The sequence below is a fragment of the Rattus norvegicus genome, chromosome 11 (assembly GCF_021556685.1).
Source record: "Rattus norvegicus strain SHRSP/BbbUtx chromosome 11, alternate assembly SHRSP_T2T, whole genome shotgun sequence".
Lineage (NCBI taxonomy): Eukaryota > Metazoa > Chordata > Mammalia > Rodentia > Muridae > Rattus > Rattus norvegicus.
The window spans coordinates 80378785-80395317 of record NC_141544.1 but is presented as its reverse complement, the minus strand read 5'-3'; the positions used below and the strand labels follow the sequence as shown (position 1 = coordinate 80395317).

The following is a 16533-nucleotide window of genomic DNA, read 5'->3' as shown; positions in this document are numbered from 1 at the left end:
ACTTTGCCAGGGACAGACCAGATGCCCCTACCTCCAGAAGAAAGGCAGCCATGGCCAGCAGTATCCACGTTCCCCACCCTTTGTTCTTCCATATCTCTCTCTTTTCAGGGACTGCTTGCACTGAGCTCTGAACCCAAACAGTGTGGGATATAACCTTGAAATGGCTCTGTGTAACTATGGTTTCAAGTTTATCAGAAACCTTTCCCTCTGCCCTTGACTGTAACTGAGGAGGAAGGGATGGTGTGTGTGGAGGGGCCTTGACCTCACAACAAACGTCCCTCCTCTCAGAAACTTGATGTTCATGAATGGCCTCTATAAGGAGCCTTATGTGTCTCCTGGAAACCCTTCCTTTCTAAATCACCAGGGACTAAAAATGAACTTGAATAGACTTCTCTTCTTTCCAGGACTAAAATTTCTATGTGTGCTTCTGCGTTCCCAGATTTCCCTTCCCTTTCCCTCCATCTCTAAACAGGTAGAGCTCAGGGAAGAGTCCATCAGGCCCTTTCACCCTGACTCCTGTCTCTGGATTTTCCCTTCTCTTGCCCAGCCTTTTCCAAGGCTCTGGACTTTTATAGCCAAAGTTGTCAGTTTCTAACCTTAGCCTATGTGCAAATCGCTAAATTCATTCTCTGGTCACTCGAGACACCACAGAGAGGGCAAGAACTGCTTCTCACCAGGCGTCCTGGGTGCCTATAGAGGACAGACTCCAGCAACCAGCTAACAGTCTTAGCTCTTCCTATTATCTAGAAAATAATATCTATTAGGATTATTGTTGTTGCTAATAAAAGTACTATGTCTTATTGTAGAGAAGTACAAAAAGCCACCTATCAGAAATAACCATAATTTATATTTCGGTGTATTTCCTTCATATATACATATATGTATACCTGTATATGCAGACACATATATGTGTATATGGACATATAAACACAGAACACATATGTACACACACATGGTCCCCTTTTGTGTTTAGCAGCAAGACTAGTCTTTCATACTAAGAGAAAGGAATTCTCAGAGCTGATGGGAAAGAAAAATAACTCCGGGCCTCAGCCTGGTGGCCCTTCACCTGTGCCAGCCACAGTCACGACTCTCTATGGTATAATGGCATAGGCCCGATGACCAGGAGAAATCAGCATGACCCTTGTCCCAAACCAGACAGCAAATATCTCTTAAGTGTGTGGAAAATACAGCTGAAAACACACTGGCTCATAAGCACAGACAAGCAGAAGATACACACAAAGCATGCTCTTCTTTCTGAGCACTTCCTGCGAATGCCTACCTTATCTCTGTGTGCTGGACATAACGGCAGGTATCAGACTAGGTATCAGATGAACCCTGTTGTCACACACCTGGTGATTCAGTGGGTGAGATAAAAACTCACTCACGAGAAGCAGAGGTGAACAGAGGAGGAGGGAGAGACTGCCTCTCAGAGTGCTGAGGGAGGAATGGATGCCAAGAGTCATTCCGGTACCGAAGGGGATGCATTTTAACAGGATTCTCCCCAAGATCAGAGACTTGTCTATCAGGATGGGACATTAGAGTAAGGCAGTATAACAGATCAGATAGATCAGTACATAAAAGACACGAGTCAAAAAACCAAGCAAAGATGGTTACATGTATACCAGAGAGGAGAGGTCTGCAGACAACTCGGGGCCTGGGGCCACGGGGTTGGGGTTGGGGTGGTGCGGGGTGGGCACAGGAGGCAAGGGTTGAAACTGTTGGAAGTATAAGGCCTTGGGGGATGATGTTATGGTTCAGAGGCACATTGTTGCTCTGGACACACCCAGGGACAAATTTCCTACATGACACAACAATATGAAGCCAGGCTCTGGGGCAGGCCTTCCACAATGGTTGCAAGAGGGAATGAATCACCACTGGACATGGTGGCTTCCAGAGACTGGGCCTAAGTGCACTCACATTCACAAACCCAGGGGCCTGGGGAAATGATATCACTTCTGCTCCAAGTACAGAAGTCACACTGGTTAACTGGATTGAAGACAAGGACATAATTGTCTGGCACTGTGACCAAGGAAGGGAATGACATGGGTCAGACCCAGCTGGCAGTGCTCATGTTGACTGTGACCCTGACTGGCTTATCTGCCTATTGCTTTGCTGCATTTCCAGCTGAGTGCAGTGTTTATGGGATCTGAGGGTACCTGGCTGGTCTTACCAATGGTCCTCCATCTTGGAACGGTACACAGCACATACTAGGTACTCAGAAAAGAAAAACCGTGGTGGATGATGAACACCAAGGCACCACTGGAGTGAAGTTATTTTCAAGGTACCGGTCCAGATTCTTTTGTCTTGGGAGTCAGGAGGGAAGTAACAGAAAATATGGAGGAAGGTGAGAGAGATGTAAGGAAGAATCAGCAGCAGAGATAGCCAACTGCAGTTCGTCAGGGCGCGATGTGACAAGTGTCACACAGCAGGGGAGAGGAGGTGTTAGACAATATAAGAAGAGGAGGTGATGAGTTAGGTGAACGCTGTAATGAGCACAAAGGGCAGAGTCGATGATATGCTGGGCTAACAGAGGAATTCTCACTGAGTCCACATGAGGAGAAGGGCAATTCTGTGGCCCCCATACTAAAGACCCTTGGTGGTTCTTGGATGGTGCTCAGAAAAGTGCCGGTTGACAGTATTCAGTGTCTGCCATGATCTACCCGACCTAACATTTCTTTCCCTCAACTTATCACACAAACCCTGAACTTGAACCAAGCGAACTTACTCTCCATGCCCCAGTTATCCTGTTTCCCCTGTCTGGACTGAGCTTCCTCCCACTCCCAATGTCCTCGCTGCCCTACACATTCTAGTTAGCAAAGCTGTGTGTGGAACCATCTCTGATCCTCCCAGATTTAATGTCATGACCCTTTGACCACAATGCCAAACGATCACCTCTAATTCAATGGTTCCCTTGCCATTCGTGCATTTAATGAATGTTTATCAAGGTCTAGCTGTGAGTTAGCACTGGTAAGATTTGGCGGTGCAGTGGGGGTGTGGGACCGACATGTTTTTATCCTTGTGGACTTAAAGTCTGCTGGAGAAACCAATCACATGACCTCGCAGGTTCTTATGTAATCCCTGAGAGCAATTGGCCCCAAGCCAAGCTGCAGCCATGAGACAGTACTGGAATGGATTCCTGTTGGCTCTGGTTTTCCTGTATCCTCCTTGATGCTAATTGCCTGGCCTTTGTGACAACACACAGAAGTAACTCAGTCCTCCAACAGATCAAGGAACTGAAGATCCGAATCACAAGGCTGTCTATAAAATCGACATTGAAGATGCTTACTGTGCACACAGGTTTTTAGTTTTGTCATGCACAGACTTCCTTTCCATGGCTTGGATCCCCTTGCTGGACAGCCAAGTGACAAACCCGTTGTCGTTATCATCTTTCTTCTAAAAGTTTCACTGATTCAACGCTACCTCATGTCATATAGTGTATTGTAATAATATAAGCATCTTCATTTTTACTAGCTCTTACTCTTCAGAACTTAGGGGCTGACAGAAACTTAGAGCGTGTGTTAAGTCCTCACATTGGTACATTCTTCTGTGGATACATAAACAGTGTGCTATTTTGAAATATTACATGTCAGAAATGCTTTTGGTCATATCCCATGACACTCAGGCTTCCTAGTGCATTAACAATCACGTTAGGTGCTTATCAAGAGGCAAAACAGAGAAGAGGAAGACAAACCACAGACTGAGAATAGATATTTACATATATAACCCACATACACTAATTACTATATACTCCCAGTATTAAACAAATAAATAAACAAATGCTCCAAGCAGCCTACTAGATTAACGAAGAGCTTGAGTGGAGATGTTGGCAGGAGGAAATTCAAGGCTGTCTCCAGGATGTGGGAAAATGTGGAGTCCTCTGAGGAATCAGAGAAACACGACCTCCTCAGAAGTAGGTGCTGCTCAGCCATGAGCTCACACGGGGGAGAGCAGAACACCTGAGGTTTCTTGCACAGTGGTTGGGATATAAATTTGGCTCAAGAGACACATGTACACCCTACCACCTAGCAGTTGCATCCCTAGTCCGACACGCTATAAAAGCTGAACTCTGAATGCTAGGATAGACCTAACAAGGGCTCTCAAACAGTTATTGGAAATAGCCCTGACACTCTGTGCAAAGAATGAACAGAGTTTGGTATAGTCACATGATAATGGAGATGAACACATAGCTTTGTACATCAGCACCAATAGATCCCCCCAAACAATATTAGTGACAAAATTAAAGCAGAAAAGAGATGGGACTGATTCTAGTCAGGAAAACTACATTGCTAGTCACATTGAAACGATATTACTGTGGGGCATTTGTATAGGAGACCAGATAACAGATTAAGAACATCATGGATGTGAGGGGCATGGTCACCCTTAGGGCAAGAAACTGAGGGCTGTGTCAGGAGGGCACGTGGGGAATTCTAGGAAATGGGTGGTATTCTACTTCAGCCTCTACAAGGCTGGTATCCGCTTATTCCATAATTATCCACTAACGTCTTCAGTCACATTGTGCATTTAAGGGCACTCACGGCGACAATTTAAAGTTTACTATAAATCAGATGTTTATAACTGGGAATACATCTTATAAAATAAGTTTATAGATAATAGCTATTCAGAGAAACCTGTAACTCTCATGTGGTACTAACATAGATTCAATAGTATGTGTAAAAATACTATGTAATACTATGTAAAATTGTTGAAATAATATGTAAATATCATGTAATGTAAAATATGTAAAAATAATGTGTAAAATAACCATGTATAATGTGTAAAATTAATAGAAAAAGAAACAGGTGCCACATTCGCAGCTAAATAAAATGTGAAAGAACAAAATGAATAAAGATGAAAGGATCTGCTTAGAAAAGGTGGTCTTCGAGTGAACGTAATTGTTGGGGGGAGGGCGGTAATGGGGGGAGGATGGGAAGGGGAACACCCATATAGAAGGGGAGGGGGAGGGGTTAGGGGGATGTTGGCCGGGAAACTGGGAAAGGGAATAACATTCGAAATGTAAATAAGAAATACTCAAGTTAAGAAAAAAAAAGGAAAAAAAAAAAAAAAAGAAAAGGTGGTCTTGTTGGCCGATGGCAAGAGCTGGGGAGTATGGAGGGAGCTAACAACGGGGCAGAGTTAGTTTACATTTCCATCAACATTCAAAATGGAGATTCCCCTGGATGCAGTATTTCTACTTCCTATTAATATATTCACAAGTGTGAAAAACGGTATCTGCACAGGATATTAATTACAACCTCGTTAGCAATGACTACAGATTGGAGATGTCCTGCACTCCCAACGACAGAGGACAAGTTAAACAGACGGTGGTGCCACCATCAGGAAATGAAACAGCTTCATGTCCTGCTATGAAATGATTTTGCAGCTCTATTACATGGAAAATTATAAAACAGTACTACGGGCTACCACTGTTTGAAAGGGCTTTTTTAAACACTGATTTATTTATGCTTGTATATGACAGGCATACACACAGAGGTCAAAGGACCAACTTGCAGGAGTCTGTTCCCTCCTTCCTTCTGCCAAGTGGCATTCAGGAACTTGAATCTAGGTCACTGGGCTGGCGTCAAGCACCTTTACCAACTGAGCTTTTATAACAATCTGAAAGGTTTTTTTAAAGAATAAATACGGCTTTCTATTTTAAAGGAAGGTCTCTAGAAGAATATATGCATTTTATACTGCAACTATGTTAACGCCTCAGTAATTCACTTAATAACCCAGAATGTATCCCATTAAAGAAAACAGTTTGAATTAGATGAACAAGAAGAAATGTAAAATGGTTTGGGTAAAGGGTGATGCAGGGAGCTTCTGTGTAATTCTGTGATTCCCCTGCGGTTTTTAAAAGTCTGATTCTATATCAAAATAAAATGCTTTGATACAAAAGTTTCAGAAGCCCCGCTCTTTGACATAGTATCCAGGATTAGAATTAATATTTTGGGCTCGAAATTGATACAAAGGAGAACTGGAAGGAAGATGAACTTCAAGGCAAGGACGCTTTTGACTTTTAGTGTCAAAATCTTCTCGGCTCCCAGGCTAAATTTGTCCTTCAAAGTGGTATTGTCCTGCTGCGGACGAATCCTATCTGAACAGACACATTCATCAGGACAACGTCACTGCTGCTCCCACAGCAGCCGGCAGAAAGCAGGAGTCAGCACGCTTGGCACCTCATTTCAGGAACACCATAGCATGGCTGCCTATGGTCACATGCAGGTCAGAGACTGGGTATAAACTGAGGGCTGTGGGCCAGGACAGAGGCTCTCCCATATAGAGCAAATCTATGATTCTGGTCATCGGGGGAACTCAATCCAACCACACTGAACTAAAATAATAACAACAACAACAACAATAAATATGAATCTAGTGGGCTAAGATAGTTGACAGGTTTTCTGTCCTCTTCTCCACTGACCATCTCATGGTGGTGTGTTGTGAATTTCCCTGCAGCCTGTTCTATGGACAGCACATTTACAGACCGGGACTTCCAGACGGTTTGCTTTAAAATGCCAGAGAACATATCCTGCAAACGTTTCTTTTTGGGATCTGTCAAGGGAATTTTCATGAATGGGATAAAGATTGGTTGTTGTCACTAGGAAAAGAGAGGTAGCATGGTGGACTCCAAGCTACGTCACTTCTTGAACCTTGTAAGCCTCAGTATTAAGCCCCTACAAACGAGGGGACAGAAATCCAACCATCCTGTGACACAGAAATGGCTGTTCCAGCATAAACAGGGGCAGGTTTGTACGCAGCGGGGCAGTAGTGAGGAGAGACTCCAGCTGAAAGCAGGGGTGGACAGTGTCTAGGGACTGATCTGTGTAGGCCTACAGCTATGTAGAACATTTTCTCTCATAAAGACAGTCATCGAAGCAGAGTTGACTCCCCCTCTCAGGGGCCCCTGTTGCCTGTGGCTCCTGGGAGATGTCCCATGATAAAAATTATGTCCTTACTGTGGCTCCTTGGAGAAATCCACCAAAGAGGGTGTTTTGGTTAGTTTCTTTTTCTTGGCAGTCCTGCTTTCCAGCAACAGTGGTCACATGACCTCACTCCAACACCATCCTCAGAAATCTATACAGCCCTGCTCCACAGTGGTCATGACAGACATGTTGCAGAAGCCAAGAGTAAAGAAGAAACCAGCACTCAACTGACTGACATCGAGGTAAACCTAGGCAAAAAGCTTTAGCCAGGGCTCAAAGGCAAGAGTCAGGGCCATACTGAGCCACCTGTCAGCCCAGGAGGTTCCCCCCCAGAATGCTACATTATAGCAACAGGTGCTGTGGCCTGTGCTTCTTACCACAGAGCATTCACAGAGAAGGAACACCAGCTTCCACAACGCCACAAGCTCAAACCAGAGTGAGTCTTGCGCTGTCTACCCCATGCTGCTCTGAATCCCTGTGCAAAGTTTCTGCTTGAGGTTTCCAAAAGAGCTAATGATCACACCCATCCAAAGAGCTCTCGGTCATTACCACAGTTCTAAGCCATTGCTATTCATCCGGGAGCTCTGAAGAGCAGGCTCCCCACAGTTTGCTAAGCCTACCCTTTGGCAAAGTCAGTCCTTCCTTCCTTTTTTCCTTCCTTCCCTCCTTTCTTCTTTCCTTCCTTCCTTCTTTTCTTCCTTCCTCTTTAAAAGTACAATACTTTTTCTAATGTAAGACCGAAGGAGGAGAGAGTAAACGCTGGCCAGTCTCTGTGGAATCTTCCAGAACAACCCTTGCCCTGAAAGCTGCCACTTTACTCTCACCTCTGTCCTCCCAGCCGTGCCCACCTGTCCATCCGTCCATCTCCCTGCCCCCAGGGGCTGAAGGTATACTTACTTGGGTCTTGTTTGCCCCGGTCTGTCGCCAGTTAATACACTTGAACATTGTGGCTTGTTTTCAGATCTGCTTTTGCCTTCCACCCAAAGGTTAACAATGAAGTAGAATTTCCCCTGGTACGGGACTACAGCAGGGGTGAGTTGGCTCTGGAAACTTGCTCCTCCCAGGCGGCTCCAAGATAGGGATCAGCCTTGCTGCATCCCGGCACTCATTGCCAAGTGCTTAGAGACCAACAGGAATCTTCTCGGGAGGCTGAAAGACTCCAGGGCAGAATCACACCCCCACCAAGGCCACCATGTGAGTCACAGGTACTTGGTATTGAAGTGATAGGCATTGCCAGCCCAGAGCCATAGCGTTGCTGTAGCACCTCAGTGCAACTTACTCAGGGTTGCTGTGGATTTATGGGAATTTAGAGGGGTGTGTGTGTGTGTGTGTGTGTGGAGGGGGGCAGGAGCAGCTCAAGAGGGGGCAGCAGAGGCACTTGCCTTCTGCAGATCCACAAGCTGAACTGTGAAGGTCACAGCAAAGGTGTCAGTTTAAACGATTTAACTTGGGTGATTGACTTGGCTCTGACTCTCAGAACTGTCATTAACTGTCTTTGTGACTCTGAATAAGTCACTTGGTTACTTGTCAACAGTGAAGGATGTGGGTTTGATGATTTCTGGGACGTCTCTAAATTTCCTGCCTGCCTGCCTGCCTGCCTGCCTGCCCGTGTCAGACACTCCAGCTGCAGTGTCTTAGTTCTAGGTGGTGGCATAGCAGATGTTCTCGGTATAAGAACAGGGAAAGTGGAAGGGCTCTTGGGTCCCTGAGTCCCCCACACACTTCAGATAGGATCTCATCTAGTCCTTCAGAGCTCTAGGAAAGACAGTCGCTGCTCTCTTTGTATAGACCCTGAGGCAGAGCTGGGATATAACGTGACCTCCGTAGGTCATAAGCAGGTCAGTGTAGGGTCCGGGACTAATCTTAGGACCCATGGCCCTGCTACCACATCACTATGCTCCCCAGGGTAGATGCTACTGCACTTACCTAGATCTTTCCTGACAGCGTAGCCACAGCTCTTGTGCCTACTGATTGCTCATCTGACACAAAAGACCAAGGCCCTTGGCTCAGGCAGTGCACAGCTGGTGATTCCTGCCTGGAGCTTCCGGAGGAATCAGATTGAGCTTAACACCATGTGAACACAACAACCTTGTATACCTTCAATGGATCATATGCATGGGAATCTCAGTTAAGATTTCACATATGAGGAATTGGACTTAGGCTGCATTCTTTGAGAAGTTCTTTCTCTACCTGTGTTCTATAAGACTTGTGGTTTTCCATTCATGAACTCTTATAATGGAAGAGATTCCCCTTTTCTCTAAGTGATCTGTCCCTTATCCATCCAGAATAAGGTTTACATCTAAATTAAAATGGACAAGGTATTTATCTCTGATTTTTTTTAAAGCAGGACATGGAGATGGTATTCTCTTTATTTCTGGATGTTTTCTTTTCCTACACTCGAAAAAAAAAAAGCTGGAGATGGTGAGGCCTTCCCTTACCCACTGCTGTACTCTCGGCATAGAGTATAGCACCTGACATAGATCAGGCAGGCTTCACAACAGGGCATGGATGAAGAGAGTGGGAATATGCTGGTGTTGGGCTAGGCCCCATCTGTGCACCAACACAGGGTCTGGGTCTGTATCAATGGATGAATGTGGTAGGGGTTATATTCCTAATGAAGTTACCTACCCAAGGGCTACATCCACACCAAGCTACCAATGCAGGGAAAACAACTTCATTAACTCAGGAACTAGGCCGGTCCTTATACAGATATCAACTTAAAGCCACAGTTCTCTCTCTGATTCTCACTTTGTTCCTTGTGTCCTGATACCTGTTCCTTGTGTGTGTGTGTGTGTGTGTGTGTGTGTGTGTGTGTGTCTATGTGGTGTGTGAAGACTATTCGCTTCTAATGAATGTCAGAGTAGTCTATATTCATGAGGCTTCTATGGGTAGGCTTCCTTGCCATAGATATCATGTCATGGCTGCTATCATAGTGGTAGGGAATTGTGGGGATCATGTGCTTTCCCCTTTAGTTGGGCCCTTGCCACAGCTGTTTCCATGACTTCCCTCTCAGTTACTGAAACAAAACTGGTCATAACCCACCACAATGAACTGACGATCCAGGGTTAACACCATTGAGTCAACCCCTCAAGCTTCCAGACCTCTCCACATTCCCTATTTCACACCAACATCCCTGATCTACCCTGTATCCTGGCTTACACCAGATCATTCCATATTCTCATATTCTGATCACACACTGGCTGTGAGGTGTTCCAGCAGTGTCTTTTTCTTATTATTGTTATCATAGAGGACAGCAGCCATGATGAATTTCCTTCCAATTTCTCTCTCTTTGGTTAACGTGGGCATGACTAGAGCCTAACAGTGTATGGACAGTATTTCTCACAGGATGGATATGGGATATTTAATTCAATACATGTTTATTGGCAACATCCACTGTACCTGCTCTGAATGAATGCACCAGGTTCATCACAGTGCACATGTCTGTCCTCTGGAAGGGATCCACTACCTTACAAAAAGATTCTTCTGCACTGATACCTCATCATTGCTGGCATTCAGTGAATCTAGATATTTGATGTGTGGTAGCAAACCACAGAACTCAAGGGGTGAAAGGCTTGGGATGAATGGGTGAGGTGTCTTGCCCGGAGTACCACATAGACAGAACGGGTTTGGCCCCCGGTGAGCTGAAGTAAGAACTTTCATTCGCCTGGAGGACATAACACTTTTGTGTAATATAGGCCTGTGGAAGGCCTAATTATGCAGATCCTTTTGAGGATCAAACAAAAGCCAGTCTGGGAGAGTTATTATTGGGATTTACTTACTGAGGCACTCAGCTCTGCTTTGTAAGGGTTTAATGCAGAATTATGAATAATAAACTGTGTTCTCGCTGAGGATAGGGGAACCTACAGCATAAGCCAACAGTCCTAGTTCCTCTTCCACAGGGAAAAGTGGTAGAATTTCCATCTCTTAAGGTCTTAAAGAAGAGCTGGACAAGGGGTTTCCATGTGGTACCGAGAAAGAAGGCTCCCTTTCTTTAACCTTACTAAAAGGCCAGAGTATGGAGAAGGAACAGAAGATTGTTCTGTGAGACGTAGCTAACATATTGAATGAATACTTTATAATCAGGACATGCTAGAGCACAGGGATGAGTCTAGACAAGAGAACCAAGTGGACACAAAGTTGTCCTACCCTTGAATTACTAAGTCACCTGCCTAACTAAGTCTGGCCTCAAAAAAGGCATGGAGATTTTATGAGCGGTACTAGGAACTCTCACTAGACACGATGACCATTTTAGGAAAAATTCTAAATGCAGCAGCCCTACAGAATGGTCAATACCATTCACAGCCAGATCCCATACGCAGGCTACTTACCCCTCTGAATAACCCATTTTATATAGAATTTACATGCTGAAGGGAGCCCATAGGAAGGTAGCTAGAAATGGAATAATCCGGGAACACATTAATATAATCGATAGCTGGAGAATCTGCAGACTTCGAATATAGCCTTCAAAGATTTGAAAAATGATATGGCGAGAGTCTCCAAATACCTACACAGCCCAAGGACCCACCACTGTTCAAATCTGATCATTCAATGTCAGACATGAGTAGATCACAGTATGTTAACAATAAGCTAACCGAGGAGTCGAGGCTAGCAGCAAACATTTATGCCTGGGACTTCAGAGGCTTATAGAGAGGTAAGCTGAAGTGGGCATGTCATTTTAGGACGAACACAGATAAGAAGCTGCTGACAGTTGCTGACAGCGATGAAGCCAGAGGTTGGAACTCCGCTCGAGAACGCACAAAGCTCTTCCCAGTCTGCTGAAGCGTTGCGTTCATACCCTAAGACTGAAAGTTAGCAGCGACCAGGCAGATGCTGTGAGAAGGCTTCATGACCCTGTTTGGTGGATGGGGAAACTGACCTATGATAACCTGGGCAAGCTGACGGAAGAGGTGTCAGGGCTGGGATTCATCCAGCTGTGTTCAAATGCTTTCCCTCACACTACAGCATACAGAACATGACAGGAAGCTGGAGGGGTGCCTCAGCCCAAAGTGGGCTCCCCAGGGCCCTTCAGCCAACCATGGACACAAACCATTCCTTCGCATCTGAGGAAGAAGACCTGACACTCTGAGGAAAAATCTACTGCTGGAATGATTAGTTGCTGTGAGGTGTCTCTACCCTGACCTCCCTAAAGCCACTGTCATTCACTCTTCTGTCAACCTTGATCAGTTTATCTAAGTCAGTCCAGAGACTTTTATCTGGTCCCCTGGAAACTAGGCTTCCTGCCTCCTAGGAGAGATGGAAGGAACTGGACCCTGTTGGTAACACCTACGAACTCAAGATCTCAGTGAGATGATTTCACCGCTGGAGGGGGACATAGGTCGCCAGGGACCACATGGCTGCCTTGTCCTCACTGCTGGGTTTGGAGAAGGGTGAGAATATTTTAAAGGACACTGTATATCCATCGACAGCCCATTACTGTTTGAGAGTAAGTGGGCTTTTAGGCTTCATATATGGAACACAATCTCTAACTTCTTCACTGCCTGTATCCCAGGGCCAGAGAAGGGGGCTTGGAGCTTATGCTCCTAAGAGGACAAGTACTCCAGCCCACTAAGCTCTCTGCTCAGAAGTTCTAGGTTTCTTTACTGCCTTAAGAGATAGGATGTTTGTACACTTAGCTACCTTTGGAAACCTCCTTTCAGTTGCCACTTAACGCTGTATTCCCTGGAGACCTAATAGTACATTATATGTTCACCGAGTTCACAAGTGACTCGCAAGCCCTGCTGTATACCAGGAGGACAGACAGACACAGCCCATGTTCTCATAGGGGACCGGTGGCTTGGCTATAGAGACAACAGGAAACAAGAAATCGCACGGATGGGGATTCACACTCCACAGACAGCGCACGCGAGCTCTCCACAGTAGCCGGCACAGAGTTTGGCACATGGCAGGTGCTTTGACAGGAGCATGTGTCTGGTCTGTGTGTGGCATGTGCAGAAAGAACGCCCAGCTGGATTCAGTCAGCACTGAGTGTTCGGTGGTCCTGGCTGGGCCTGCGTTCTAGTTCCTGCTTTAACACTGACTACTAAAATTTTCTTGGGTGAGTTACTCGGTGGATCCTCCGTTTTACTTAGAGAAAGGTATAGGTTCTAAAACCCCTCATTTATAATAAAAAGCCTGCTGTCAAAGGTGTCGTCTAGCCTCACTTACCTTGCCAGCAAGAAAAGAAATGGACGAATGGCCCAGGTCAGGGGTTTCTGTATATGTCAGGATCCTGGGAGATGGGTTAGCCGCTGTGAGGGGCGAGTCCCCCAACAACAAAGCTAGAAGTCTATGTCTGAACATGGGCAATAGCACGCTTGACTTACCAACCAGGGACTGCTTTAAAAAAAGAACACTTTTATTCATAGGATATTTTAGTTATACTGTTAGACAACAGACCAGAGAAGCCAGGAAGACATAGAAATAGTTTTGTATTTTTGTAAGTAGAAAAAAAAAACCCTCAAATGTTCTATTTACTCTGCCCCTGAAAATGGCTCTAAACGATGAAAGCAGCTGTCAGATGGAATTAACCTTGAATGCCCTTGAGCACGAGTCTACTCGTGTGGTGATTCAGTGTGGTTAGGGTGATGTGCTGTCCTTATCTCAGCAGGTCTAGGGACAGTCCCCATACTGTGTGGTTTATTCCCGGTAAGGAAAAAACCTAGTGAATGTGGGAAAGTACCCACATTGTAGAAAAGACTAAAATCAAGAACAGGCCTGGCCTATTGCCTGAGGCAGAAGAGCGGCCTGCAGGACCTGGAAGAAGTCTAACTTCACCAGTAACATGACAGATATGCAGAGGTAGATTACCTCATACTCTGGACTCTGGGTAGGTGAGCATGAGTGAGTCAGGCCTTGGGCCCCTTCCTCTCTCTGCTGTAGATTCCAACGATCACTTTCCTCAGGCAGCTTGAGCAAACACACGGGGACAATGTCTTTCCTGCCTTCCCCTCAGAGCACCCTTTGCTGCTTGCTCCAAGATGTGGGAGACAAGGGGTCAGGTTTCCTTAGAGGATGACTTCATCCTCTTGGTGGGTTCCTCTGCCCTTAAGTTCTCAGGAGCTCAGCCTTGGGTACATGGCCGGGGAAGGGTGTCTTTTACCCACTAGAGTCTTTTTGGGTCAGAGGTCCCTCCTGAGTAGTGTCTATGTGTCTATTTCCCAAACCACTGGTCTAATTTTAAGATATGCCCTAATCAAACCATTGTAAGTAAGTATGAGCCAGTCAGAGCCATTTGTGTCTCGGGACACAGTTCTAGACTCAGACTCTTTGAGGTCCATTCTCTTGAGGCAGAGCAGTGTAGCGGCCCAGCAGGGGTGATTTGGAAGGATCAGACCTTGCCTTTCTCACTGTTTACTCCCTGTGACTGCCCTAATCCAGCTCCATCCTTTCCCGTTTGGAGCCATGACGCAGCTGGCTCCTGTTGTTTGGCTCCAGAGCGGAAGGACTTTGAGGCACAATTCTCCAGGGCCAGCTAAACCAACCACAACTTGGGGCAGAGGGAAGGAAGGCTAGGACTCTGTCTTACCTTGTCACTCTCCACTGTGTTCTGAGAGGTCCTGGAGGCAATGGATATGGTATCGGGCTGGCTGCTCCCGTCCCCCTGGCTGTCACCATCCTCTACCCCATCCCTGCAGGAAGAAGAGAGAAAAGAAACAGGGGTGGGGGTGGGGGGAGCCACTGTGGGTTGAGAGCACACAAGGTTTGCCCAGCGGGGTTGACAGAGTCGTGCCTGTCTGGATAGTCCTAGCAGGGATTGCGTAACATCATCCTGTTAGTGGGTACAGCGTAAGTGATTTCAGCGAAAGCTCATTCATTTCAGGAAGCACGTGATCACTCCATGACCTAGCACGGCACAGCACAACACCTGCCCTAGGTCTTTTCTGGCCCATACAGCAGATGAGGCATTAAAGTAATAACCACCACAACAACAAAAATCTAGGAATGGGACTATCCTAGGCGGGAGGAAGATGTATCTTACTTAGAACCTGGGCTTCTGGCCAGCCAATGCCCCTTTTCAGTAGCCACAGAGCTCAGGATTCTGCATGACATGACTAGGATGGGGGTTGTGTTTCTGCTGGTGTAGAAAACACAAACAATGGACAGGGTATTCTTTTTTTTTTCTCTTTGTCTAAGATGCAGTCATGCTATGCTGTTCCCACCAGCCTTGAGTTCCTGGGTCCAAGCAAGACTCCTGCCTCAGCCTCCCAAGCAGTTGAGACTATAGGCATGCATCATGAATCTTAAAATGGATTTTTTTTTTAAACTCACATTTCTTTTGCTGGAGAAAATGGGTTGGGCTATTTCCTCATGGGAAGGTTATCTTTAGCAAAGTCCTGATGGATCTTTAGCTCCTGCATATGGAGGATTCACAATCTTCTCTTTGGTGGGTCTTACTGATTTTATACTTATTGGTGATGAGCTCTTATCAATGCAGAGGGGAAAGGCATTTTCTCCAGGCCTGGGGATAGCATAGGCTATGACAGCCTCTGAGCCAGCTCTGCTCCCTGGTGCCATTAGGACACGTGCTACCCCTTCCTGGGCCCGAGCACTGCACGACTTTGACACCACATTACTTTCTCACCTCTCTTCCTTATGATTGTGTCCTGACTCTGTGCTGAACCCCCAGTCAAGCCCCAGCAGGAATGGTTGCCTGGGAATTGCTGACTAGTCTGCATTAGGGAAAACTTGGGAGATGTGGGCTGCGGTTAAAAGGATCAGCAGAGGAAACCACTGTTATTCCCATGGGCACTTTCACAAAAGTCACTCCATGCTGCTTGTAGAGGAATAAAAGCCTTGAGAGATGGGGAACTGGATGCTGGGGAATCTTATCTCACGGGCAGAGTGCCACAGGTAATGACTCTACCTCACTGAGTCTAAACGATTATGGTCTGGTATACCTGTGAGTGTGTGCACGAGGGTGGCCATGTGTGTGCATGTGTGTGCGTATGTCATGTGCCTGAGAATGAGTAGTTTCTCCCAGGCAGAACATTTCTAAGTTGACTACTTTCTCACCACCACTTGTGGGCTTGGGAAATGCCAGCTTATTTTAATAAGCCACACATTCGGAGGAAGGCAGAATCTGCTGTGAAAAGAGACCACGTGACACATTTCGAAACCAAAAATAAAAGGCCTTTCAGATCATCTGTTGTTTTTGCATGGTCTGAGCCACCCCCCTCCCCCATCTGTAGATGTCTGGAATCTGCTTTCTGCCAATTTGGCCAGTTATAAATCCTTCTGGTCCACTACAGATAAAGCCAGTTCTGGGGGCTGAAAGGGCTGACCCAGGAGTGGGGGGTAGCATCCCCCAGGCCCACGTAGCCCTCCATAAGTTCTGCTGCTATATCCTGGAGGCCAAGCTCATCAGGACACACTGCCTGGTTGTTCTCTGCAGTCTGTGAGGTTCCTCTCCAGTCCATGAAGGATAAGAGAAGAAGCAGGGGACAGAGAGGAGGTAGCAGACATTTCTAAGACATGCCCTTCGTGTGTTCTAGAAACTCTCCAACTCTTTCAGATTTCAGAGCAACCCTCGCATTAGCCTCACCTAAGTTTCCTTCTCACAGAGTCCTGGACAGTGCATTCTTTATACTGTACTCCTTTCTATATTCCGTGTGAA

The 16533-nt window shown here is 46.1% G+C and overlaps 1 protein-coding gene across 46 annotated transcripts in view; it reads right to left on the bottom strand.

Annotated features, from left to right (window-relative positions):
- Positions 1–16533, bottom strand: part of Kalrn (kalirin, RhoGEF kinase) — a 606323-nt gene that overhangs the window by 180164 nt on the left and 409626 nt on the right. For all 46 annotated transcript variants that reach the window (XM_087576981.1, XM_087576985.1, XM_087576993.1 and 43 more), the window contains 1 exon segment: positions 14446–14548. In XM_087576981.1, the coding sequence (XP_087433107.1) occupies positions 14446–14548 (103 nt within the window).